At 35.7% G+C, this 27,461-nt stretch overlaps 1 protein-coding gene across 2 annotated transcripts in view; it reads left to right on the forward strand.

Moving 5' to 3' along the window:
• Positions 1-27,461, forward strand: part of SUCLA2 (succinate-CoA ligase ADP-forming subunit beta) — a 45,508-nt gene that overhangs the window by 6,782 nt on the left and 11,265 nt on the right. For both annotated transcript variants that reach the window (XM_081815443.1, XM_006737547.3), the window contains exons 3-6: positions 10,054-10,153; positions 10,562-10,724; positions 22,231-22,359; positions 25,356-25,494. In XM_081815443.1, the coding sequence (XP_081671569.1) occupies positions 10,054-10,153; positions 10,562-10,724; positions 22,231-22,359; positions 25,356-25,494 (531 nt within the window). The remainder of the gene's footprint in view (positions 1-10,053; positions 10,154-10,561; positions 10,725-22,230; positions 22,360-25,355; positions 25,495-27,461) is intronic.

Raw genomic sequence — 27,461 nt, forward strand, 5'->3', positions numbered from 1 at the left:
CCCAGGCGCCCCCCAATTCTTTCTTTGTAATAATGCTGAAGCTTAAAATGTTTTTCATGCCAGTGTTAGTAGGCCTGATTTATATTTAATGAAGTTGGTAAAAACTATTTTTTTCTATTTCCAAATTATTATAATTGTTTTTTCTGTATTTTCCATATATTTACTCATTTAGTCAAAATTCATTGTTTTGTAAAAAAAAATCTGTAGGAACTCTTTCATAAAACAAATAGGATTTATTTGGATGCCAGTTTCTTGATTTCTTTATTCCTTATAAACTTTAATGATGCTTAAATGATTAAAGGAAGAAAGAATAGTTAACATGTGCAGGGTATACTCTAATTATGAGTATTTCTGGGAAGGCCTCTGGGACCAGGACTTCTATGAAGTAAGGAGCAGGTAGGCAGCTCTGATTTTGAGCCCTTTAGAACAGAAGGTATCTTATTCATCTAGAAAGTATGTTTTTGTTAAATAACACTGCAGATGATGATTATAGTATGGAAGTGAGATTAGTGACTAAGGAGGTCTTTTAAATTTAGAGAATCAGAAATGCTACTTTTAAAAGGTATATTTAGTAACTACTATGAAGATGTTGAGGACAGTTCTGTCTTTTGTTGGGAGTCATTAATGTCAGAAGATGTTGATATTTAATGTCAGAAGATGTTGATTATAGGATCTAATTGCACAAGGTATGGTATAAGGTGCCTTAGAAATACACCTGGTTCTGTCCATCTAGCTAGCAATTCCCAATGCTGATTTTGGCTTCTTTGCTTCTTGAGTTATTGAACAACTCACAAAGTATTAATTCCCATTTATTAAAACTCTTACATCACCAACTGATATAGTGAGATATAAATGCTTTACAGGTGGGTCAAACCTGCTTCCCCTCAGTTCTGTGAGTTAGCATGGGGACTGGGGCCGCTGAGCCTTACAGCTGGTGATGACTCCTGAAATAGCCCTGGCCTCTTTCCCCAGTATTCCCTACAAATTCTATAATTTTCTGTGTATATCATGATGTGAAAAAAGTTGGAAACACTATTCTGGAGGCTAGTTTTGCCTGTTGTGAATAACTGAAGTTAGGGATGGAAGAATGGTTGTGAAGAAATATAGTTTCTTTTCCTTTGTGTGTGTGTGTTTTTTTAAATAAACTGGTTTTCTCATATCCATTTTTAAAAAGATTTATTTATCTTGAGAGAGAGAGATTGAGAGCATGTGCCAGGGGTAGGGGCAGAGAGAGAGAATCTCAAGCAGACTCCCGCTGAGCACAGCGCCTGATCCCAGGACCCTGAGATCATGACCTGAGCGAAAATCAAGAGTCAGACACCTAACCAGCTGAGCCACCCAGGCTCCCCTTCTCATATCCATTTTTATTTTATTTTTTACTTATTTTATTTATATTTTGGGAAAGATATATTTATTTGTTTGTCAGAGAGAGAGAGTGCACGCGAGCGCACACACAGGCAGGGGCAAGAGCAGGCAAAGGGAGAAGCAGGCTCCTCGCTGAGCAAGGAGCCAGATGGAGGACTCAGTCCCAGGACTCTGGAATCAACTTGAGCTGAAGGTAGACACTTAACCAACTGAGCCACCCAGGTGTCCCCTCATATCCGTTTTTAATGATAGGTCTTTAGTAGACAGCTCATTAATTTCATGATTCTGTATTGCCAAAAATAGTATCTTTTAGGCTTGGGAAGTTTCTCCCATTTTTGTTTAATTTTCGGAGGAACTATAAAAGCTGTGCTTCATAGAATTTTAAAAGGGAAACCCTAGTACAAGTTCAGATACAGATACATCTTAGTTCCTCTATTACCCTAAATAGAATTGCATCTGTATTGGCTTTTCATGTTTGAAATTATACACAATGTAATCATTTTGCTGCTTGAAAATTGTTCAACCTAGTACAATTTAGGTCTGTCTTTTTTGCATATTTTGTTGACCCTTTTTTTTAAGAGTAGACTATAATTGCCAAATTCTAAATTTCATTAATAATAATACTTATATCTGCTATGTATTTTTTAATTGCTTAAAACATAAACTTATTGTTATGTTTTATGAGGTTATAAGTTTGAAATGGGTCTTAAGTCCCATCTTTTTTTTTTCTTTAATTTTGACTGCCTCCATCCATTTTTCCTATCTCCCACCCCCTGCCTCTGGCAGCCACCAGTCTGTTCTCTGTATCTGTGAGCTTAATTTTTTTGTTTTGTTTTGTTTTCCAATTCCATATATAAGATTCCGTTCGTATGGAATATGTCTTTCTCTGGCTTACTTCACTTAGCCCTTAGGTCCATCCATGTTGTTGCAAATGGCAAAATTTCATTCTTTTTTTGTGGCTGAATACACACACACACACACACACACACACGTACACACATGTGCATATACCATAATTTCTTTACCCATTCATCCATCGATGGATACTTAGGTTGTTTCCGTATCTTGGTTATTGTTAATGTAAATACTGTAAATAGTGCTGCAATAAACACGGGGTACATATGTTTTTTTCAAGTTAGTGTTTTCTTCAGATAAATACCCAGAAGTGGAATTGCTGGATCATATAGTAGTTCTATTTTAATTTTTTTGAGGAACCTCTTTACTCTTTTCCACAGGAGTTGCACCAATTTATATTCCCATCAGGAGTGCATGAGTGTTCCCTTTTCTTCACATCCTCACCAACACTTGTTATTCCTTGTCTTTTTGATAATAGCCATTGTAGCCGGTGTGAGATAATACCTCATTCTGGCTTTGATTTGGATTTCCCTGATGAATAGTGATTTTGAACATATTTTTATATATAGTAGCCATCTGTATATCTTTGGAAAAACGTCTGTTCACATCTTCTGCCTGTTGTTTAATCACATTTCTTTTTCCACAGTTGAGTTCTCTATATGTTTTGGATATTAACTCTTTGTCAGATATATGATTTGCAGGTATTTTCTCCCGTTCAGTAGGTTGCTGTTTTACTTTGTTGATGATTTCCTTTGGTATGCAGACGTGTTTTAATTTGATATAGTCTCACTTACTTATTTTTGCTTTTGTTGTATTTACTTTTGGTGTCAGATTGAAAACATCATCACCAAGACCTGTGTCAAAGAGCTTGCCACCTATATTTTCTTCTAGGAGTTTTATGGTATTTTAGAGCTTATGTTCAAGTCTTTAATGCACTTCAAGTTAATTTTTTTTTTTAAAGATTTTATTTATTTATTTGAGAGAGAGAGAGCACAAGAGGGGGTAGGGTTAGAGGGAGCAGCAGACTCCCTGCCAAGCAGGGAGCCGGATGCAGTACTCCATCCCAGGACTCCAGGATCATGACCTGAGCTGAAGGCAGTCGCTTAACCAACTGAGCCACCCAGGCGCCCCAAGTTAATTTTTGTGTATGGTGTTAGATGGTGGTTCAGTTTCATGCTTTTGTACATGGTTGTCCGGTTTTCTCAACACCATTTATTATTTAAAAACTTTTTAAAGATTTATTTTTAGAGAGCAAGTGAGCAAGTGTGGGGCTGAGGGAGAGAGGGAGAGGGAGAATTCCAAGCAGACTCCCTGTTGAGTGTGGAGCCCAACACGGGGCTTGATCCCAGGACCCTGAGATCATGACCTAAGCTGAAATAAGAGTCGGATGCTTAACTGACTGAGCCATCCAGGTGCCCCATCTCAACACCATTTATTGAAGAGACTGTCCTTTCTCCATAGTATATTCTTGGCTCCTTTTTGATAAATTAATTGACCATGTATATATGGATTTATTTCTGGGCTATTTTGTTGTGTCAGTAGTATACTGTTTTGATTATTGTAGCTTTGTAATATAGTTTGAAATCTGGGAGTGTGATATCCAGCTTTTTTTTTCTTTTGCAAGATTGCACGGGCTACTTGGGGTTGTTTCTGTGGTTTCATACTAATTTTAGGATTGTTCTATTTCTGTGAAAAATGCCATTGGAATTTTGATAGGGATTGCATTGAATCTGTAGATTGCTATGGGTAGTATGGACATTTTAACTGTATTATTCCAATCTATAAGTATGGAATATCTTTCCATTTATTTTTGTCTTCTTCAGTTTCTTTAATCAATGCCTTACAGTTCAGTATACAGGTCTTTTAGCTCCTTGGTTAAATTTATCCATAGGTATTTTATTCTTTTGATGCAGTTGTAGATGAGATTTTTTTTTAATTTCTCTGATAGTTCATGATTAATGTATAGAAATGTAATTGACTTTTGTGTATTGATTTTGTGTCCTGCAGTATTAGTGAATTCATTTATTCTAATAGTTTTTTGATGGGATCTTTAGGGTTTTCTATATATAATACCATGTCATATGCAAATAGTGACAGTTTACTTCTTCCTTCCTTTTATTTCTTTTTCTTGCCTGTTATAGCTAGGACTCCCAACACTGTGTTAAAGTGGCAAGAGTGGGCATCCTTCTTTTGTTGCTCATCTTAGAGGCAAAGCTTTCAACTTTTCACTGTTGTGTTGGATATTAGCTGTGGGCTTGTCATATATGGCCTTTATTATGTTGAGGTATGTTCCTTCTGTACCTGCCTCGTTGAGGTTTTTACATAAATGGATGTTGAATTTTGCCAAATGCTTTTTTTGCATCTGTTGAGATGATCATATGTTTTTTACCCTTCATTTTATTGGTAGAGTGACTGACTTGTGGATATTGAACCAGCGTTTCATCCCTGGAATAAATCCCCGTTGATGGTATATGATTCTTTTAATGTATTGTTGTATTCAGTTTGCTAATAATTTTTTTTTTAATGTTTTATTTATTTATTCATGAAAGTCAGAGAGAGAGAGAGAGAGGCAGAGGCAGAGGGAGAAGCAGGCTCCCTGCCTAGCAGGGAGCCCGATGCGGAACTCGATCCCAGGACCCTGGGATCGTGACCTGAGCCGAAGGCAGATGCTTAACCATCTGAGCCACCCAGGCGCCCCTGATAATTTTTTTGAGGATTTTTGCATCTATGTTCATTAGGGATATTGGCCCGAAATTTTCTTTCCTTGTGGTATCCTTGTCTGGTTTTGGTATTGGGGTAATTCTGGCCTTGTAAAATGAATTGCAGGTGTTCCACCTCTTTTGTTTTTTGGAAGAGTTTTAAAGGATTGGTATTCTTTTTTTAATTCACCAGTAAGCCATCTGGTTCTGGACCTTCATTTTTTGGGAGGATTTTGATTACTGATTCAATTTCCTTATTAGTAATCTCATATTTTGTTTCTTCATGATCCAGTCTTGGTAGGTTGTATGTTTCTAGGAATTATTTCTTCTTGGTTGTCCGGTATATTGTCATGTAATTGATCATAATAGTTTCTTATCCTTTGTATTTCTGAGTTTTCAGTTGTAGTATCTCATCTTTTTGTGTCTGATTTTATGAATCCACTCTTTTTTTTTTCTTGGTGAGTCTAACTGAAGGTTTGTCCGTATTGTTCATCTTTTTGAAGAAGCAGCTCTTACTTTCATTGATCTTTTCCATTGTCTATTTAGTCTCTCTTATTTATGTTCTGACCTTTGTTATTTCCTTCCTTATACAACTTTGAGCTTTGTCTGTTCTTTCTTAGTTCCTTGAGGTGCAAAGTTAATTTGAGACTTTTCTTGTTTCTTGAGATAGGCTTTTATTACTGTGAATTCTTAGACTGCTTTTGCTGATCCCTTAAATTTTGGTATATTTCCATTTTGTTTGTCTCGATGTATTTTTTTATTTGTTTTGATTTTTTCCTTGACCCATTGATAGCATGTTTTTTAATCTCCACATGTTTGTGAATTTTCCAGGTTTCTTCCTTTAATTGATTTCTGGTTTCATACCATTGTGGTTGGAAAAGATGCTTGATGTGATTTCAGTCCTCTTAAATTTATTAAGACTTGTTTTGAGGTTTGCCATGTGATCTATCCTGGAGTATGTTCCATGTGCCCTTGAGAAGAATATGTATTGTTGCTTTTGGATGGAATGTTGTATATATATATTAAGACCATGGTCGAATACATTGTTTAAGGGCTGTGTTTGCTTATTGATTTTCTGCCTGGGTGATCTACTGATTGATATACGTGGGTATTGAAATCCCCTACTATTAATTGTATTGCTGTCTATTTCCCCCTTTATGTCTGTTAATGTTTGCTTTATATATTTAGGTGCTCTTATGTTGGGTGCATAAATATTTATCAATGATACATCCTCTTGTTGGATTGCCCCTTTATCATTATGTAACACCCTACTTTGTCTCTTGTTATAGTCTTTGTTATAAAGTTGATTTTGTCTGATATATGTATAGCTACCCCAGCTTTCTTTTGGTTTCCATTTGCATGCAGTATCTTTGTTCATCCTTTCAGTTTCAGTCTGTGTCCTTACATCTAAAGGGAGTTTCTTAGAGGCAGCATAGATTAGTCTGTTTTTTTATTTATTCAGCCATTCTGTGTCTTAGTCCTAATGTTTAGGATTCTAGTATAATTAAGGTGGAATTTTTGTCTGGTTGAATAAATATGTGCAAAGGTTGCCAATTAATGAATAATCGCCTGGAGGGAGATTTGTAATGGCATAAAATAGGACTTTGCCTTCTTTTTTCTTCTTCCCAGTGTTTTATTAGATGACTATATATGAAGAATGCTTAAGACATTTGTGAATAACTAAAGCTAGGAGGAATAGTGACTGTATTTTAAAGACAACCCTGGAATCCATAAAAGATCTTGTCTAACTAGAGCAAAGGGCCAAATCTAATAAGACTGTAAGCTCTCTAAGAGCAGGGTAGGTCTCTGTTGCTCATTGGTGTATCTATGGCTCTAGCGGTAACTGGTATATAGATGTAATTGTTGAATGAATTAATGGAATTGAATAAAATCTTTGTATCAATCAGTTGTCCTCAGATTTCTCTTGTAATCCCTCTTGTCTTGATGAGACTGTATTCATTAAATTTTTTTGGCTTTTCTTTTGTTGTGAAGGGCTTTTTTAGAAGGAACTTTTGAGGAATCATCTCTGCCCTTAAGGAATTTATATTCCTAAAGAAAGGAAATTGACATTTTGTGGAGGAAGAGACTTCTGTCTTGTAAAATATTTTTGAAAAACTAGAACTTTACTACTCTAATAGGTCAGTTTTTTAAGTTCTCAGTTTACTATGTTAGGAATGTTTGAATTTAGCCCAGCAAAGCACCAGTTTAACTATTGGCCATTTTTACATTATACTTACACTGTTGGGTTTACATTTATCCTCTTTGGATATGAATGAATATTTCTAAAGTACTGGAAAAACCAGGTAACCAGAAACAGGTAAAACGACTAGTGTCTGCTCCTTTAAGTTTGGGCGTGAACTCTGTAATTTGCCATTGTCCCAAAGGCTACCTGTTTTCTTTCCAATAAGAAAATTATTGTTCGTTTTAAGGAAATTTCTTACGTTTTCTCTAATCTTCATCTAATATTAGTTGTTTTTACCTGAATGGTGGGGACTGTGGCAGATAGAAAAGGGTCTGTCTTGTGTAAACCAGGCACTTCTAAACAGCTTTAGTTGCAGGGCCCAGTATTTCCAGTTCTGAGTTTTTTGTTTTTTTTTTTTTTTAAGATTTTATTTATTTATTTGAGAGAGAGAATGAGAGAGAGCACATGAGAGGGGGGAAGGGTCAGAGGGAGAAGCAGACTCCCTGCTCAGCAGGGAGCCTGATGTGGGACTCGATCCCGGGACTCCAGGATCATGACCTGAGCCGAAGGCAGTCGCTTAACCAACTGAGCCACCCAGGCGCCCCAGTTCTGAGTTTTTAAAAGAGCAGTGGAAAATCAACATATGCAAGAATTCTTTCCATCTTTAAATGTTCTTTTATTCAACATTCAGAAAATATATGCTAGGAATGCTCCCAAGAGCTTGAGACCATCAATGAACACAACAAAGATTCTGCCCTTCTGAAGCTTGTATTCGAGCAAAACAATGAATGGTAAACATGAGAAAATTATATATTATGTGAAGGTGAGGAATTCTATGGAAAAAAGGCAGGGTAAGGAGGGGAGGATTGGTCCCAGGTGGGCAGGTTGTACTACTAAGTAGAATGATCAGGGTAAGCCTCATGGACAATGAGATATAAGAAGAAAAACTTGAAGGGAATGCGGGCCTTTCTCAAATGGATACAGGTGTCTTCTGGTATCTGAAAGTAGAGCATTCTTGTGAAACCTTTTGTAAGCCAAAATGGTATAAAGTGAAAGCAGTTAGCATTAAGTATAAGGAGAAATTTTCAAGTGTTCCCAGAGCCAGTAAATGACCCTTCCTGGGCTAAAGCACAGATGCTCACAGGCATGGTTCAAAGTTTTGGTGGCTGGATGCTGAGAATAGTTCCTGGGTAAGGAGCTTGGCCACTCTTGCTGCTTGGGGTGTGTGCTACCTCTCTAATGGCTCTCCTCAAAATCAACACTGAATGCTGTTTTTTGCAAAAGCGAAAATCACTTTCGGATTTCTTTCAATTAGTGAAAACAGGTAACCGATGTAGGTCTTCTGTAAAAGCGAAGTGGGTGTAATGCAAACTTTTGAAAAGCAGGGGTTTCCTGTACCTGATGAAGAGTATTCCAGGCGGAGGGAGCATTAGAGCCAAATCCTGACGGCAGAAGCATGCCTGGGAACAGTGGAGACTAGTGGAGCTGGAGTGGAGTGAACGATGAGGAGGTCATAGGAGATACAAATAGTAAGGGTACTGGGGAATCGTATAGGTCCTTGTAGGTCATTGTAAGGAGTGTGACTTTTACTTTGAGTAAAATGGGCATTCACTGTAAGGTTTTAAATAGAGGAGTGATGTGCTCACTTTGCTGCTTTGAGAGTACTCTTTTAGGGACGAGTGTAATCTAGGTGTGAGAGAATGTTGGCTGGGACCAGGGTTCAAACCAGGTGATGAAGAGTGGTCAAGATTCTGGATAAATTTTAAAGATGAGTATGGGGTGTGAGAAAGATGGTTTTTTTAAAACACTTCCTTGACTGACTCACAGGGCCATCTTCTAACTTCTAAATGTAGGCTCATTTACATCATTAATTTTCTAAACATTCTTTTTAAATAATTGTTTAGGTGTAAACTTTAGGTCATTTCTTCCTGGTTTTATCAGAAACTGCATTTGTTACCTCTTTGATTTTGTTGGGTTATCTGATTAGGTGGGAGTCCCCGTATTCTGCATGGTGTGTGCATGGATTGGTAGTTATATACCAGGGACTGCTTTGGGCTTGTAACCAGTAAGAATAAGATTATTATTTTGCCATAATGTAATACAGGTGTTGCACTGCTAGTATAGGCAAAATGCTGTAAGAGGCAAAATGAGATTCTGAAATTCTGCTTGTCTGGGGAGACAGAGAATACCCTCTAAGAGGAATAGCCCTGGACCATGAATGATGAGGGGTACCCAGGCTAACCAGCTGGTTTGCTGATTTTCTTTAGCACATTAGAAAGAGGAAGATAGAAGAGAGATCAGCCTACCTGTTAAAGAAGAAAAATTCAGAATATTTATTTTAAAAATTTCACTTAAAATTTTTAAAAAAGTACTATAAAAAATTAAAAATTTAAGACTTATAACATCCCTGAATCTTCTGATAGCTTAACTCCTGATAATACTCCTCATAACAGTATAGCTCAAGAAAGTGTATCAACAGGTCTTTCTGTTAGTGGAACAATGTAAGTTGGTATGAGTACTGGCAGTTTCTCCTTAAGTTATGATGTATTTCTGCTCAGAGTAGCTTTTTTAACTCAAATTTTCACAGGATAGCAATTTTACATGTGAATAGAAAGGTAGGGAAATGTTGGGAAGACATTTGAGTCTCAATTTTTGTACTTTTAATACCTTCCAAAGCACTAGATATTTAGTGTTAAGGAAAAGTAAAATGATTTTCAGTCTACTCCAAGGAATCATGAATGGCTAATTTTTTAAACTTGTGGACCTTTAGATGGTGAATGTTGTAATATTCTAATCGAGAAAAACTATATATGTCGAATACTTCATTTTTTGACATTGTGGGTAAATGGGTCTACTACATATAATAACATCACTTAACATATATGCTTAATAACAGAATAATGTCTTGCATGCTATTCCATGCTGCTTATCTAACAAGTGTTTTTCTTCTAGGTTCAAAAGACGTTGTGATAAAGGCACAGGTTTTAGCTGGTGGTAGAGGAAAAGGAACATTTGAGAGTGGCCTCAAAGGAGGAGTGAAGATAGTTTTCTCGTAAGTCCTGCTTTTTAAGGAAAAATCATCGTTATTAAAGAAAAAATATATTGTAAAAATGACCCCTTATTATTGAATTGATGAAAATACTGAAATTTAAATACTAAATGAGTGGGGCCCCTGGGTGGCTCTGTCGGTTGAGCTTCTGACTCTCGATTTTGACTCAGGACCTGATCTCAGGGTCCTGGGATTGAGCCCCGTGTTGGGCTCCGCACTCAGCATGGAGCCTGTTTGAGTTTCTCTCCCTCTGCCTCTCCCCCCGTTGGTGTGTTCTCTCTCTCAAAATAAATAAATCTTTAAAAAAAATTAAAAAAAAAATATTAAATGAGATAAAATTTTGGCTGTCATATGCTTTTGTTTTTCCTCAGTTGGAGTAGAAAAAAATTTGAGTTCTTTTTCTTTTTTCAGTCCAGAAGAAGCAAAAGCTGTTTCCTCACAAATGATTGGGAAAAAGTTGTTTACCAAGCAAACAGGAGAAAAGGGCAGAATATGCAATCAAGTATTGGTTTGTGAGCGAAGATATCCCCGGAGAGAATACTACTTTGCAATAACAATGGAAAGGTCATTTCAAGTGAGTAATTGTAGACATGATACCTTTAGGATGACTTTACTACATTCAATTTCAGAGGTTGGTTATTTCCATTTGTATGGGAAGGATTAAAAAGGTATGATCCATTATCTTATTTGTATATGTCATGAGCACAACATTTTTGTATCATTTAAAAAAACCCAGCATGGTTAATGATACAAAATTTAATACATAATATTGTGCCTAAAAAAAAGCTGTAGGCAAAACCTTGCTGAAATAGAATCCACAGGACTTCTAAATTGTTAATTTACTAAAAGCAGCTCAAATCCTTTGGCTTCATCTCTAGATTCCATAGACTGAGAAAATAATTTCTAGCAGAGTAAAATCTTTTAACAAAGAGAGTTCTGAACCCATTAAAAGAATGTATTTCCATGACTTCATCTTGTTCTTTTTCAACCTCTTGGTGTTTTTGTGTTTTTTTTTGTTTTGTTTTTGTTTTTGTTTTTATAGTTTGGGGGTTATTTCAGTAGTCAGTTTGGTGTTTGGCAAGTTGAAGGATGACATTCAGTAGCAAACAGTATGATTCTAAGGAGCATAACCCTACCTTTGCTTTCCTCTCTTTATGGGAACCTAAAATGCTAGCATTTAGGAAGTCCTTTCATAGACCTGTTGGCATTGAGAGAGCATTGATAATCATTTTATACTATAATTATCTGGCTTTTTGAGTGCATTGGCTAGATAATGGGCTGAATCTTTGTGGTAGCTTCTTTGTCTTTTGAAGCAACTTGAGTATGTATTTGGAAGCCCTAGAAAGGATTTGATGTAAATTACACAATTAGTAATACAACAGAAATTTTCAGGGTAATGAAAATAGGTTTCTTATATAAGACAGCTTTTTAAAAATAGTTATTTTCTATACTGTGATTTTTTTTTTCCCCCTACAGTTAATTATATCTTTAGTAATGTTTGAGTGATATTGTAAAGTGTCTTTTGTAACTTAATTTTTACAGGAAAGTATTTCTTAAGGTATAACACTAGGTGGTAGTAAAAACCCACTCAGGATATATAGGATAAAAGACATTGTTTTATCGTGGATCACCATATCAAAAACTAATGATGTATTGTATGGTGACTAACATAATAAAATACAATTAAAAGAAAAGACATTGTTTTATTTGTAAGTGATGTCTTTACCATTATAGGTTTCTGTATGTGGTAGAATTTAGTTTTGTAAGTTACTTTAGAAATCTCATGACAATAACCTTATATATATTACACACATTTACAAAAACAATAATTTTACAAATTCACTTATTTTCATTACATTTTCTTTTCCTTTCCATTGATGTTGTATATCAACATGTTTCATTTTGTTATTATTTTTATACTTTTTGTTTTAGAGTTATGAGTCCTGTAATATTAAACATTCAGAGTACCTCATTTTGATTGGAGTAAATACAGCAAACTGAATATGTGTTATTAAAGATATGACTATAACACACTGAAAATATTTTATTAAAGATATAATGACCACTGAGAGAAGAGTCATGACCAAATGCATTAGAGAAAAGGATCAAATTTGAGTTCATTTTAAGGACTTGAATTTTTAGAGAACTCTCTGAGTCTTGTGTGGGGGAAAAATGTTTTTATTTCACATTGCATAGCTGTAATAATTCAGATTAAAAATTTGGTAGTACCAGTGGGGCACCTGGGTGGCTCAGTCGATTAAGCGTCTAACTTTGACTCAGGTCATGGGATCGAACCCTGTGTTGGGCTCTGTGCTCAGCCAGGAGTGTGCTTTTCCCTCTCCTTCTCCCTCTGCCCCTCCCCCTGCTTGTGCTTGCTCTCTCTCTCTCTCTCTTTCCCTGTCTCCCTCTCTCTCACATAAATAATTAAAAAATTTTAAAAAAATTAAAAAAATAAAAATTCAGTAGGACCAATAAAACCATTTGGCCAACTGTTTGATGCTCTCATATTAGACCAATGTAGAGTTGGTTGGTGTTACCTTTTGGGGTATGGCAAGCATTTTGGGGACTCTCTTTTAAACAAGACAAAAATCATCTATTTAAACTGAAAAGAAAAGAACATTTTTGACTGAAGTAAAGTTCTGTGTATAGAAGTCAGCTGATCATTAAAAATTGTTTTTGTTCCTTACCTGTTTTTAGTAGTGTATCATAGGCTCTATTGGTCCTCTTTAGTATGTGTTACATCAGGAAGCTTGGGAAAATATTTACCATAGGGTTGGTATGTCAAAAAATCAATTTAAGTACCTACTCTGTTTTGGCACTTTCTCAAAATTAGATTTCTTACCATTTGCCCAGTACCTGTTGGGTACTTTTGGGCTGACACAAATCTAATTTAACAAATTACATTTGCTATTTTAATTTTTTTTTCTAGTAAAACATTGTAATCTGCTGTAAATGAATGGTGCATTTAACCATATCAAGTTTTTTACTTTGCCTGGAATAAGTATCAAATGCCTCAAGAATTCCAAATTTTTATTTTCTATACTTTTATTGTTTTTTTTTTTTTTTTTTTTAAGATATATTAGAGAGAGAGTGAGGGGGGCAGGGGCAGAAGGAGAGGGAGAGAAAGTCTTAAGCAATCTCTGTGCTGAGTGTGGAGCCCATCGTGGGGCTTGATCTCCTGACCCTGAGATCACGACCTGAGCTGAAACCAAGAGCTGGACGCTTAACCAACTGTGCCACCCAGGCACCCCACTTTTATTATTTTCCAAAAGACACTTTTATTAAGTGGCTTATTTGTCATATTTAAAATTCAGATCTATTTTAAGGCAAAATTTTTTGTAGGACCAAAGAAAAGAGGAATTTAGGTTAAGAAGGAGAAAATAGCATTATTAATTTATTTGAAATTCTAACTATTCGCTAGAACTTAAATAGTTCTGAAAGTTTATCACTAAAATTTAAAGTTGAAACCAAATTGTTTAAACAGAAACAGCATGCATTCAGCAGTCATGACCAAATGCAAAACTATAGTCATTGTTTTAACTGATTTATATTTACCTGTGTAAGCTTTCTTCTGATCAGCTGCCTACAATTTTGGGATTTTTTTCTAATTGGTTAGGGAATTAGTACAGAGAGAGGCTGTTCACTTTCTTTTATATATTATTATTTCATATGTATTTTTTTGTCTTTTTTCCTAACTTACCGCTAACTCTTGGAGACCTAATCATTACTTCAGTGAGAATTTAATATTATCTTTTCCCTTTCAATAGTGCTACTTCTTTGTGGCTCTTAATTTCTCTTATCAATAGATATTTTAAAAAAGGTAAAACTAAAATAAAATGTTCAGGGGCTCCTGGTGGCTCAGATGGTTAAGCGCCTGCCTTTGGCGCAGGTCATGATCCCAGGGTCCTGGGATCAAGCCCTGCATCGGGCTCCCTGCTCAGCGGGAGTCTGCTTCTCCCTCTCCCTCTGCTGTTCTTGCTCTCAAATAAATAAAATCTTAAATAAAATAAAATAAAATGTTCAAGTATTTTAAAAGTTTGTTGGTTTCTACCTCTTCTGTTGGATAAAATTATATTTTGGGGTTATCAATACATTAATTTACTTATATTCTACCTCAGTAGCATGATATTAATCGAACAGGGCCTTCTTAAATCTGTATCCCCCCCTCCTTTAGATCTTTGTAAAAGCTTATAATTATGAACTGCCTTTCTAGAGAGGAAGTGAAGAATACCTTTTCATTTGAAATTTATTCAGGAACTAAAATTTAGACTATAATTTCAAACATTTCTCTTTAGCTTGCTATTTTTCTCTTCTTTAGTCTCAGGAGGCACAATGAATTCTTTCATTAAAAATTTTGTCTGTGCTGGGCGCCTGGGTGGCTTGGTCGTTAAGCGTCTGCCTTTGGCTCAGGTCATGATCCCAGGGTCCTGGGATTGAGCCCCGCATCGGGCTCCCTGCTCGGCAGGAAGCCTGCTTCTCCCTCTCCCGCTCCCCCTGCTTGTGTTCCCTCTCTCGCTCGCTCTCTCTGTCAAATAAATAAAATATTAAAAAAAAAAATTTTGTCTGTGTATATTATAGTGAGTTCTGATACCATTTATCCAGACTTGGGCCAAACCTCACAGGTTAAGGGTACAGACCTCCACATGGCTTGTGCTCACTTATCAGCCTCAAGTTTGGGGTTCCCCAGGTAACCTGTATGCTTAATAGCTGGTTACAAATTTGGGGGTTCCTAGTGCCCCATCAGGTTTAATAATTTGCTAGAGTGAATCACAGAACTTAGGAAAATACTATACTTACGATTACAGTTTTACTATAGCCAAAGGACACAAATCAAAACCAGCCAAATGAAGACACACAGGGCAAGATCTGGGAGAGTTCCAAACATAAAGTTTCCATTGTCCTCAGGTACATGTCACTCTCCTGGAATATTGATACATGACAGTGCACAGAAAGAATACTGCCAACCACAGAAGCTCATCAAGTTTCTTGTCTAGAGTTGTTTTTTCTTTTTTTTAAAATTGTGGTCAAAAATATATAATAAAATTTACTATCTTAACCATTTTTAAGTATACAGTACAATCATGTTAACTTTATGCATATTGTTGTGCAGCAGATCCCTAGAATTTTTTCATCTTGCAAAAATGAAACTATATCCATTGAGCAGTTCCCCTTCTACCACTTTTTTTAGTGCCCGGCAATCCCCATTCTACTTTCTGTTTTTAAGAGTTTGATTTTTTTAGTTACAGTTAAACCTCATGTACGTGGAATCATGCAGTATTTGTCTTTTTTTGTGACTGGTTCATTTTACTTAGCGTTTATTGTCTACAAGGTTCATGCTGTAGCATGTGTCAGGATTTCCTTTTTTTATTTTTAATTTTTTTAAAGATTTTATTTATTTATTTGACAGAGAGAGTGAGAGCAGGAACACAAGCAGGGGGAGTGGGAGAGGGAGAAGCAGGCTTTCTGCCGAGCAGGGAGCCCGATGCGGGGCTCGATTGTGGGACGCTGGGATCATGACCTGAGCCGAAGGCAGATGCTTAACGACTGAGCCACCCAGGTGCCCCCAGGATTTCCTTTTTTTAAAAGGCTAAATATATTCCATTGTATGTATATACAGTTTTTCTTATTTTCTTTATTTTTTGTCTGTTGATGAACATTCAGGTTTCTTCCTCTAGGCTATTTTGAATAATGTTGCAGTTAATGTGGGTATGCAGATAATCTGTTTGAGATACTGTTTTCAGTTCTTTTGGATATACCTAGAAGTGGGATTGCTGGATTGTATGATAATGTGGTATTTAATTTTTTGAGCAACCTTACACCGTTTTCCACAATGGCTCCACTATTTTACATTTCTACCAACAGAGTTCAAGAGTTCCAATTTCTCCACATCCACCAATGCCTTTTTTTTTTTTTACAGAAATTATCCCTTATGGGTGTGAGGTAATATCTCACTGTGGTTTTGATTTGCATTTCTTTAATAATAAATGATAATGAGTACCCATTCTTCTATGTGTTGGCTATTTGTTTATTGTTATGGACTGAGGTTTATCTCCCACCCCAATTCATATGTTGAAGCTCTGTCCCCTAATGTGATGATGTTTGGAGGTGAGGCCTTTGGTAATTAGGTTTAGGTGAGGTGATGTTGGTACTGTGAAGTGGGGTGCTGCTGTAACAAATACATAAAAACACTGAAGTGGCTTTGGAACTCCGTAAAGGATAGAACCTGGAAGAGTTCTGAGGTATGTGGTAGAAAAAGCTGGGATTATCATAAAGGGATTGTTAAAGGTGATTCTGGTCAGAAAGAAAAGCGCTCAGAAAGAAAAGAGCTATAGAGAAAACCTCCATTTTCTTAGAAAATATATAAATAACCATGAATAGAATGTTGGTAGAAATATCCATATGGATAGTAAAGACCATTCTTTTGAGGTCTCAGACTGAAATGAAGAATGATGGGAAAAAGGTGATCCTTGTTAAAAAATGGCAAAGAACTTGACTGAATTGTGTTTATGTTCTAGTGTTTTGTGGAGGGTAGAACTTCAGAGGGATGAATGTTTAGCTGAGGAGATTTTAAAGCAAAGCATTGAGGGAACAGCTTGGTTCCTTCTGACTGCTTATTGGTAAAATGTGAGAAAAGAGAAATGAATTGAAGAAGGAATTGTTAATCTAAGCAAAAAGGAATCAGAATTTAAAGATCTGGAAAATTCTCAGTCTGCCTATACTGCAAAAAGTGAGAAAGCTATTTGGGAAAGAATATGAAGGATGTGGCTGACTAACCATTTGATAAGGAGATTAGTATGGGTGTGAACCATGAACTGTGAGAAATAAATGTCTGTTGTTAAACCACCCAGTTTACTGCATTTTGTTTTATACTATCCTAAGCTGATGAAGACCTACATCTTTGGAGAGATGTCTATTCAAGTCCTTTGCCCATTTTTAAATTGGGCAAAGAAAATTATTGCCAAAGAAATATTGCCAAGAAATTATTGCCAAATCCAAGGTCTCCTAGAAGTTTTGCAGTTTCAGCTCTTACATTTAGATCTTTAATCCATTTTGAGTTAATTTTTGTATATGGTGTAAAGTAAGGGTCCACATTCATTATTTTGCATGTGGATATTCAGTTTTCCCAACACCATTTTTTTTTAAAGATTTTATTTATTTATTTGTCAGAGAGAGAGAGCACAAGCAGGGAGAGAGGCAGGCAGAGGGAGGAGCAGGGAGCCCGATGCGGGACTCGATCCCAGGACCCTGGGATCATGACCTGAGCCGAAGGCAGGTGCTTAACCGACTGAGCCACCCAGGCATCCCTTCCTAACACCATTTTTTGAAGACTATCCTTTCCCCATTGTGTAGCCTGGCACATTTGTCAGAGATCATTTGACCATATACATGGGGATTTATTCCTGGGTTTTCTAGTCTGTTATATTGGTCTATATGTCTATCTTTATGCCAGAACCATACTGTTTTGATTACTGTAGCTTTATAATATGTTTGAAATCAGGAAGTATGATGCTTCTAGCTTTGTTTTGCTTTGTCAAGATTATTTTGGCTATTCATGGTCCTGTGAGAGTCCATATGAATTTTAAGGTTTTTTTCTGTTTTTGCAGAAAATGGATGATGAAAAAAAGATTGTACTGGGAAAATGTGCCAGTAGGGATTGCATTTAATCTGTAGATTGCTTTCAGTAGTATTGGACATTTAAACAGTATTAAGTCTTCCAATCCATGAACACAGGATATCTTTCTGTTTATTTGTGTCCTGTTCAGTTTCATCTAGCACTGTTTTATCATTTTCTGTGTACAAGTCTTTTATCTTTCTGGTTAAGTTTATCCTAAGTTTATTTTATTCTTTTTGATGCTGTTGTAAATGGGATCATTTTTTAAATTTCCTTTTCAGATTGTTCACTGTTAGTATATAGAAATGCAGGACATATTTGTGTGTTGATTTTCGTATACTGTAACTTTGCTGAAATCATTTAGTAGTTCTTAAAGTTTTTTGTGGGTTCTTTAGGGTATCTATATACATGATCATGTTTTCTGTGAACAGAGGTAATTTTACTTCTTCCTTCCCTATTTGTATGCCTTTTATTTCTTTTACTTGCCTGATTGCCCTGGCTAGGACTTCCAAATGCTATGTTGAAGAAAGTGGAAAGAGTGGGCATCTTTGCCTTTTTTCCTGATCATAGAAGGCAGCTTTCAGTTGTTTGCCATTGACTATGTTGGTTGTGGGTTTTTTATATACGGCTTTATTATGTTGAGGTAATTCTTTCTATTCCTAGTTTGTTGAGTATTTTTTTTTTTTTAAAGATTTTTTATTTATTTATTTGACACAGAAAGAGATAGTAAGAGAGAGAGAGCACAAGCAGGGTGAGCAGCAGGCAGAGGGAGAGGGAGAAGCAGGCTCTCCGCTGAGCAGGGAGCCCGATTTGGGGCTCGATCCCAGGACCCTGGGACCATGACCTGAGCCGAAGGCAGACGCTTAACGACTGAGCCACCCAGGCGCCCCTTGTTGAGTGTTTTTATAAAAAGATACTGAATTTTTTTCAAATGCTTTTTCTGCATCAAAAACTTGATTCTGTTAATATGGTGAATTACTTTGATTTGTGTATGTTGAACCATCCTTGCATTCCAGGCATAAATCCCATTTATTCATGATTTTTAATCCTTTTAGTGTGTTACTGAAATTGGTTGCTAGTGTTTTGTTGAGAGTTTTTGCATCAGTATTCATCAGAGATAGTGGTTAGTAGTTTTCTTGTAGTATCTTTGTCTGATTTTGGTATTAATGCTGGTCTCACTGAGTTTGGAAGTGTTCCCCTCTCCTCAGTTTTTTGGAAAAGTTTGAGAATTATTGTTAGTTCTTTAAATATTTGGTGGAATTCTTCAGTGATGCCCTTTGGTCCAGGGCTTTTCTTTATTGGGAGGTTTTTAATTACTGATTTAATCTCCTTACTTGTAATATGTTTATTCTATTCAGATTTTTTTTTTCCCCTTTAGGACTCATTTTTGGTTGATTTGTTTCTAGGTATTTTTCCATTTCTTTTAGGTTATCCAATTTGTTGGCATGTAATTGTTCATAGTAGACTCGAATGATCCTTTTTATTTCTGTGGCATCCATTTGTAATATCTTCTCTTTCATTTCTAATATTTGTTGTTTGAGTTTTTTCTTTCTTTCTTAGTCTACCTAAGGGTTTGTAAATTTTGTTGATCTTTTCAACAAACCAGCTCTTAGTACTGCATGGAGCACTGGATGTTATACGAAAACAATGAATCGTGGATCACTACATCAAAAACTAATGATGTATGGTGACTAATATAACATAATAAAATTAAATTAAAAAAACCCAACTCTTAGTTTTATTAATTTTTTCTATTTTCTATTTTATTTCTGCTCTAATCTTAATTGTTTCCTTCTTTCTGCTAACTTTGGGTTTAGGTCTTTTTTTCTAGTTCCTTGAGTTGTTAAAAAAAAAAAGGTCCCTGAGCTGGGTGCTTTTTCCCAACTTTTGGGAGCTGTGTTGACTTCTTTCTGCAGTATTACAAGTTCTGTAGTGCAGTATTACAAGTTCTACAGCATCCCAAGATGCTGAGCTCTCTTGTGTTCTCAGTTGTGTCATGTCTCCCCTGCACCACCAATTAGAGTATGCTTTTCCTAGTCAGTCCTCCAAGTCAGGTGAGACAGAAACCAGTTGCTTTGTAGCCCCCTGAAAAGTAGGAATGTTAGAGATGCATTCTACTTCCCCCTTTCCCTCCAAAGGAAGAAACAGGGCATTGGGCTATTTCTCTTGATCTTTAGCTGTGTCAGCCTAGGGGAGAGGCTGCCTTGGATGAAATGAAATGGCTTTTCTTACCTGTTTCATTGCATTTGAACTTAAGGTACTACAATTTCCTAACTGGTTTCTGGCATTCTCATAAAGAGATTTATTCTCATAGAAGGAAGTAAAAATTCAGATCATATATTGTTAAGTTAGTGTTTCTGTGGGAGGATGAGGTTTAGGGCTTCCTATTCTACCATCTTGCTGATGCTGATGTCCATAGTTTTGGGGGGTGCTTTATTAAGTAGGCATGACTGATTAAATCATTGGCCACTTGGTTGAGCTTAATCTCCAAGCCCCCTTTCCTCCCAGAAGGGTGGGCAGATATCATGTGGCTCAAAACTCCAAACCTCTAATCACAGTGTTTGTCTTTCTGTCCTGGCCTGTGGCCTACCTGAGTCATCTCCTTTGTAATACTAGGGGTGCACCATGAGTCACTTCATTAGCATAAACTGTCAGATGTAGTGGAAAGTTTAAAGGTTGTCCAGACACTGGAGACAAAGGCCAGCCAAATTCTTTATTACACATGCATATTGCAATCTAATCACATAATATAAAATTTAAGGGGTATGAAGATGTACAAGGAAGTATAAATCTCCCACCCACCTGTTTCTCAGCCACCCAGTTTTTCTCCATGGAGGCTGGTACTATTTTTTAAGTTGTTTTTTCACTTAAGTAACAGTTAATTCTCTTAAAAAAAGTAATAGGTTATTTCTTTTCCTCTTGGCTATTGCCTTACTTTGAGGATTTGAAGGACTGTTTTGTTCTCCAGACAGTAATGAATATAATACTATTCCTTTACATTATGTCTTAAAATGAGTTTGTTACTGAAACACTAGTTGCTGGGATAGAAAAGTGAAAATAGTCTTTTGTTTTTGTTTTTGCTTTTTTCCCATGAAAGTCACCCCTCTCCCCGATTAAGAATACTATGTTCACGGGGCGCCTGGGTGGCTCAGTCGTTAAGTGTCTGCCTTCGGCTCAGGTCATGATCTCAGGGTCCTGGGATCGAGCCCCGCATCGGGCTCCCTGCTCCGCGGGAAACCTGCTTCTCCCTTTCCCACTCCCCCTGCTTGTGTTCCCTCTCTCACTGCCTCTCTCTGTCAAATAAATAAATAAAATCTTTAAAAAAAAAAAAAAAAGAATACTATGTTCACTGTAAAAAAAAAATTGGGGGGGGTGGAATAGTGACACAAAATAATAAAAGTCTTATCATGTAATGTTTTCCCATCTTTTTTTTTTAGTTTGTGTGATTAGTGAATGGGTACACTTTTAAACATACTTCATGTTAAAAAACCCCACGCAATTGAGAATAGAATCTAGAGTTTTATATCATTTTTTTCCCACGTAACACTACTGAGATAGTTTTCCTATATCATTAAATAGTCTTCAGTAATATGGTTTTACCACTTCCTTGTTTTTGCATGTTAAGAGTATTTCCAGTTTTGTGCGTAAATTAACAAATCTATTATTTTGCTCTAAGGTTTTTTTCTTGATTTTTAGATGCCTTAAAAGTTAATTTAATTATTTACTGTTTACATCTTATCTTCTTATATTGTTCATGATAATAGCCAGAACTATTGTTTCAAGGTAGGTAACTTTCTTTTTTACTAACTTGCAGTAGGGCTAGAGCTTATAAAATCTTCAACTTTAATTCATTAGACTTTCCTTTTTAAATATCAGTATCTTTTTTTTTTTTTAAGATTTTATTTATTTATTTGAGAGAGAGAGAATGAGAGACAGAGAGCATGAGAGGGAGGAGGGTCAGAGGGAGAAGCAGACTCCCTGCCGAGCAGGGAGCCCGAAGCGGGACTCGATCCCGGGACTCCAGGATCATGACCTGAGCCGAAGGCAGTCACTTAACCAACTGAGCCACCCAGGCGCCCCTAAATATCAGTATCTTTTTTAATGATTTTTAAAAATGTTCTTTAAATAATACTTTAATTGCCCTTCAGTTCTTAAGAAAAGTGCACAGGTTATATTTTATATATATATTTTATATATATTATATATATTTTATATATGAATGTTTTTCCTTCACAGGTGAACTATTGTCTTCCTCTACTTTTTTTTACTTCTTTTCCATTATTTCAAATGAATGCTTATAAAGGGGCACTGTGCAGGAGGTATAAGGAGAAATTCTCCAGGAAATTTAAAAATAGGAGTGGGGATTGATAGATGCCTAAGTCTGATAGTGTGCATAAATAGGTTTTAACATTTTATTGAAGGGTCCAAAATAAAATCTGGATGTTTTGTCTGTTTCCCCTCTTGCTAGGGTCCTGTATTAATAGGAAGTTCTCAAGGTGGTGTCAACATTGAAGATGTTGCTGCTGAGACTCCTGAGGCCATAGTTAAAGAACCTATTGATATTGTAGAAGGCATCAAGAAGGAACAAGCTGTCCGGGTATGTTGTATTCTGAAAAATTTCTGTCTAGCTTTATTGGATAATTGTAATACTTAAATAAAAAAAGAGAATTAGTAAAGTGATTGACGAAACTTAAAAAAAATTTTGAGTGTCAAGGCATGTTAATATCTTGTTTGAAATTGAAACTTTTAGAAGTATCTACATTATTTCCTTTCTTTCCATAAATATTTCATTACTTGTCTTTAAAAGGTAAGGATACTTTTAAAATAGGCACTCTACCATTGTTATACCTAGTAAAATTAATAATAATTCCTTAATATCATTACTTACTTACCTAGTCATTCACATTCCCTTGTCTCAAGTTTTTCATTTTTTTTCTTTTAAATTTGTTTGAGTTGGGATCCATATAAGGTCTTGCATTGCTTTTGGTTATTGTCTCATAGGTCTTTTTCTAATTTAGAAGTTTTCTTTCCCGGGCGCCTGGGTGGCTCAGTTGGTTGGGCGACTGCCTTCGGCTCAGGTCATGATCCTGGAGTCCCGGGATCGAGTCCCACATCGGGCTCCCTGCTCAGCAGGGGGTCTGCTTCTCCCTCTGCCCTCTTCCCTCTCGTGCTCTCTGTCTCTCATTCTCTCTCTCTCAGATAAATAAATAAAATCTTTAAAAAAAAAAAAAAAGTTTTCTTTCCCTCACTCTCTTCATCTTCTTTCATTTGTTGTAGACACTGGGGTGATTATACTTTATTGTTTATCATAGTCTGGATTTTACATCCCCATGGTGGCATTTAATATGTTTCAGCCTCCCCTTTATTTCCTGTAAAATTGTATGGAAAGGTAGGGACACTGTCTTATATATCCCTGTGATAGATCAGTGATTTTATTTTTTGAGAGGTTTATGGGTGCTTTTGAGAACCTGATGAAAGCGATGGACTTTTAGTGTCTGCACATACAGAATAAGTTTTGCCCACAATTTAACTAGTATTCTGTATAGTCCTTTTTGTGTGCTTCTCCCCCCCCACCCCATTATCCACCCTTCCCACCCCCTGCCAAAAAAAAAAAAAGCCCAACCATGAAGTTTAATACCATGGCCTGTGAGAGTTGCTTGGTAAGGTTGGTAATACTGCTATTGAATTAAATTGTTTAGTTTGGGTATGAAAAATAAGTGACCCATCTTAAAAGAAAAGTTTGAATATTAAAGTTTGAATGAAATTACCATCTATTAGTGGGAAACTATGTCAAAATAAGCTTATGGTATTGAAGTACAGTAGAACAGGAATTTTTGACTGGCACAAAGGTTTAAAGGAGATAGAGAAATTACTCTGATAATGTCAGTTAGGCAAAAGAATGGTATAAATCTTTAAATGGGACAGAGGTTCGATTCATTAGGTAGTTATGTAAGAGTGATGACTGGAGGGGCGTCTGGGTGGCTCAGATGGTTAAACGTCTGTCTTCGGCTCAGGTCATGATCCCAGAGTCCTGGGATCGAGTCCCGCATCTGGCTCCCTGCTCCTTGGGAGCCTGCTTCTCCCTCTGCCTCTCTCTGTCTCTCATGAATAAATAAATAAAATCTTAAAAAAAAAAAAAAAAGTGATGACTGGACAGTTAAATTTAGATGAGAAAGAATACTTGATTTACAAGACTACTTGAAGGCATAATCTACTAAGATTATAGCTTTTTGAGTGATGAACAGAAATAGTACCTAGCATAGCATTTGGTAAATTAATATCATTCTGGGTTGATCAGAATTCTGTCGTAATTCTCAAATGTTTAGATCTAAAATGGTGGATTATGACCTGGTGAAAATCTTTCTTAATGAAATAAAATTTCATTATTTCTCATTTATTTCTTATTATTCTTTATTTGAAATAAGTCTTTTTTTTTAAGATTTTATTTATTTATCTGTCAGAGAGAGAGAGCATACAAGCAGGGGGAGCAGCAGGCAGAGGGAGAAGCAGGCTCCCAATGCAGGACTCGATCCCAGGGTCCTGGGATCATGACCTGAGCCGAAGGCAGATGCTTAACCGACTGAGCCACCCAGGTGCCCCTGAAATAACTTTTAATTGAAAATCACATTTCTTAGCTTGATTATCTACTTTATTGGCATTTGATTTTTTACAAAAACCATATTCACCCTTAAAGAATTTAAGATTTTCTGTAAAAATGTATTGCAGCCTTAGACAGCAGTTGGAAAAGAGGTGAATGTCCTCCATCGTGTTTTTGAGCAGTGGCAGCAGTTAGAATAAGCATATAGACATGTAGCTTCTGTACCAGTGGTTCAGAATTGCTTATGGAACTTCAAAAATTGTGGATGGCTTGGTCCACTGTAGAACTTGTGAACTGGAACTGCTGGGTTGGGACCTTGGGATATGTATTTAAAAAATAAATAAATAAATAAAAAATAAAAAGCTCTTCGGTATATCTAGTTAGGAATTTCTGCTCAAGACTGTAAACTCTTCTATTAGATTGGAAGCTTAAGTACCTATATCTTTTGGGCTTCACTTACATTAGGTACTCCGTAGATTTTTGAATGAATGCAGTTATACTGGTTTGACTGAATGTGTCCTCTGCTTGGTAGACATTCTTCATAAATTACCTAAAAGGTAAAATCAGGTGATTTAATATTTCTGCTATTATTTGGACCATTGGGATTGTCAGTCTGCCTTTTATATGTCATTTTAATAAAATATAAGCCTCTTCTTCCAGTTTAGGTTTGCCATAAGGCTTAGAGGCAGTATGGAGGCTATGGAATAAACACTGGAACTGGAATCTAGGCAAATGGCAAGTCACTTGACCTCTCTGAATTTCTTTCTCATTTATAAAATGGGCATACTACTTGCCTTGTGAGAATTTTGAATAAAAAGTTTTGTTTAACCATTTAGTAATAGTAGCTGCTATTTCAGTCATTCATGTTTGACTACAAATGATTCATGCTTATCATTTTAATGATAAATAATAAGGTTTTTTATTTACAAGAATTTAATGTTGATTGGATAGATGCAACATACCTATACTATAATAAAGAGACAAATGAATTTCAGCTTGCACAGAAGATGGGATTTCCACCTAATATTGTGGATTCTGCGGCAGAAAATATGGTCAAGCTTTACAACCTTTTCCTGAAATATGATGCAACTATGGTAGAAATAAATCCAATGGTAGAGGATTCAGATGGAACTGGTAAGGTATCTTTTTTTATCAAACATTAATGATGTATTTACCAATCATATGTTTCACTAAGGAAGTTGAACTCATAAAGGAGTGAACTCACTCCTATGTAGAAACTTATTTTATAGTAAATTGAATGTGAACAAATATTAAAGATACCTATTAAAATAAACACTTTATATATTTTTGTACACATGGGGGGGTTAATGCTGCACTGTACAATATGGGGGTTACTAGCCACATGTGGCAATTAAAATTAATTAAAATGATATATGATTAAAATATTCCTCAGTCGAACTAGTCGCATTTCAGCTGCTCAGTAGCCACGTGTGGCTATCACATTAGACAGCACAAATATAGAATATTGCTATCATTGCAGAAAGTCCTTTTGGGCAGTGCTGATTAGAAGTGTGGTAGTGAGTAATGGCTGTAGTTATGGGAAGTAGCCATTTTAGTCTCCCACAAGTTTCAGACTTTAGAATCATCATGGATCTTTATTATTACAAAGGGTAGACTTTGTTACTTGAGTCCTTTTAATATTTTTATCCACCGGGAAAATAAGATTAGCTTGTCACTTTGACACCTTTTCTTTTGTAAGTGTTTAAAGATTCTGAATTACCACACTTTCCATGTATAGTTATTTTAAAAATATAAGTTGTGTTATTGTAGCTTAAGTTTTTCTTGATTATTTTTTATTTAAATTCAGTCAGCCAACATACAGTACATCATTAGTTTCAGATGTAGTGTTCAATAATTCATCAGTTGCATATGCCACCCAGTGCTCATCACATCATGTGCCCTTCTTAATGCCCATCACCCAGTTACCCCTTCTCCCTTTTCTTGATCATATATTAATTACTTTTATTACTGTAATTTATTGGATTTTGTTTCAAGTCACTTTGGACATTGTAACCTCTTAAGCATTTGTAGATCCTCTTTCACTTTTATACTTCTAATTAGTTATATTCTTTATTATACAAATTGATTTTTGGTTGGTCATTTATATGGTTGTATAAAGAATGAGTAAATTCTCTTTTGATCATACAGGTAGTTTATAAAACTAAAAAAAAATTTTTAGAAAGGGTAAAGGCACATTTTAAAAATGAGATGTTCAGTGAAGGAGAATTATTTGTATAAAACAGGTATTTCTTTTTTTTCCTTATGTAATAATAACATTGAAAGCAAGATTCCTGAATTATTTTCAGCTGTGGAATTCTACAGCCATATTCTCTTGCTAAGAGAATGTCTTTGTTCTCTTAAAAACCATTTTTTCCCTTTGTATTTAGTTTCTCTTCTTTGTATGCATTTCTATATATTTTGAAGGAGTTATTTTTCTTTGCTGATTAAGAGCATTGTATATTTATTTTAGAAAATTTGCACCAAGGAATATCGATAGGTTGGAAAAAACTCATATAACCTCATTACCTAACACCATTTTAATTTTTTAGTAGTTCATTTCAATCTCTAATTGGGAACATATTGTCTATTCAGTTTGTATCTTTCCTTTTTTAAACTTAAAACTATATAATAGAATATTTTGATGTTAAATATTTTTCAGTTTTTAAATGCTTATATATTATTTGTATATAAATATTTGCAGTCTTGATTCGTATAGATTCTTAGAATTTTTGGGTCAAAGAGGAATAATATTTTCACATATGTTTGATTATTGGGTCAGGATAATAACATTTTGAGATGTATTTTGCCAGATTGTTGTCTGGAAAAGTTGTTCTAACATACACAGTGTCCATTTCATTGCCTACTTGTGCCAGAAGTGAGTTTTATATTGGGTTTAAACTCTGTCAAACTAATAATCAGGAAATGGTATCTTAATTTATTTTTCAATTCTTTGATTACTTGTGATGTTGAGAATTTTTCATGTTTATTGGGCATACGTTTTCCTCAGTAGACTGCAAATTTTCTGTTGATGTCTTCTGGTAACTGTGTTAGTTTCCTGTGGCTTCTATAACAAATTACTA

This window comes from Leptonychotes weddellii, chromosome 3 (genome assembly GCF_054177405.1).
Source record: "Leptonychotes weddellii isolate Sample4059 chromosome 3, ASM5417740v2, whole genome shotgun sequence".
In the NCBI taxonomy this organism is placed as follows: domain Eukaryota; kingdom Metazoa; phylum Chordata; class Mammalia; order Carnivora; family Phocidae; genus Leptonychotes; species Leptonychotes weddellii.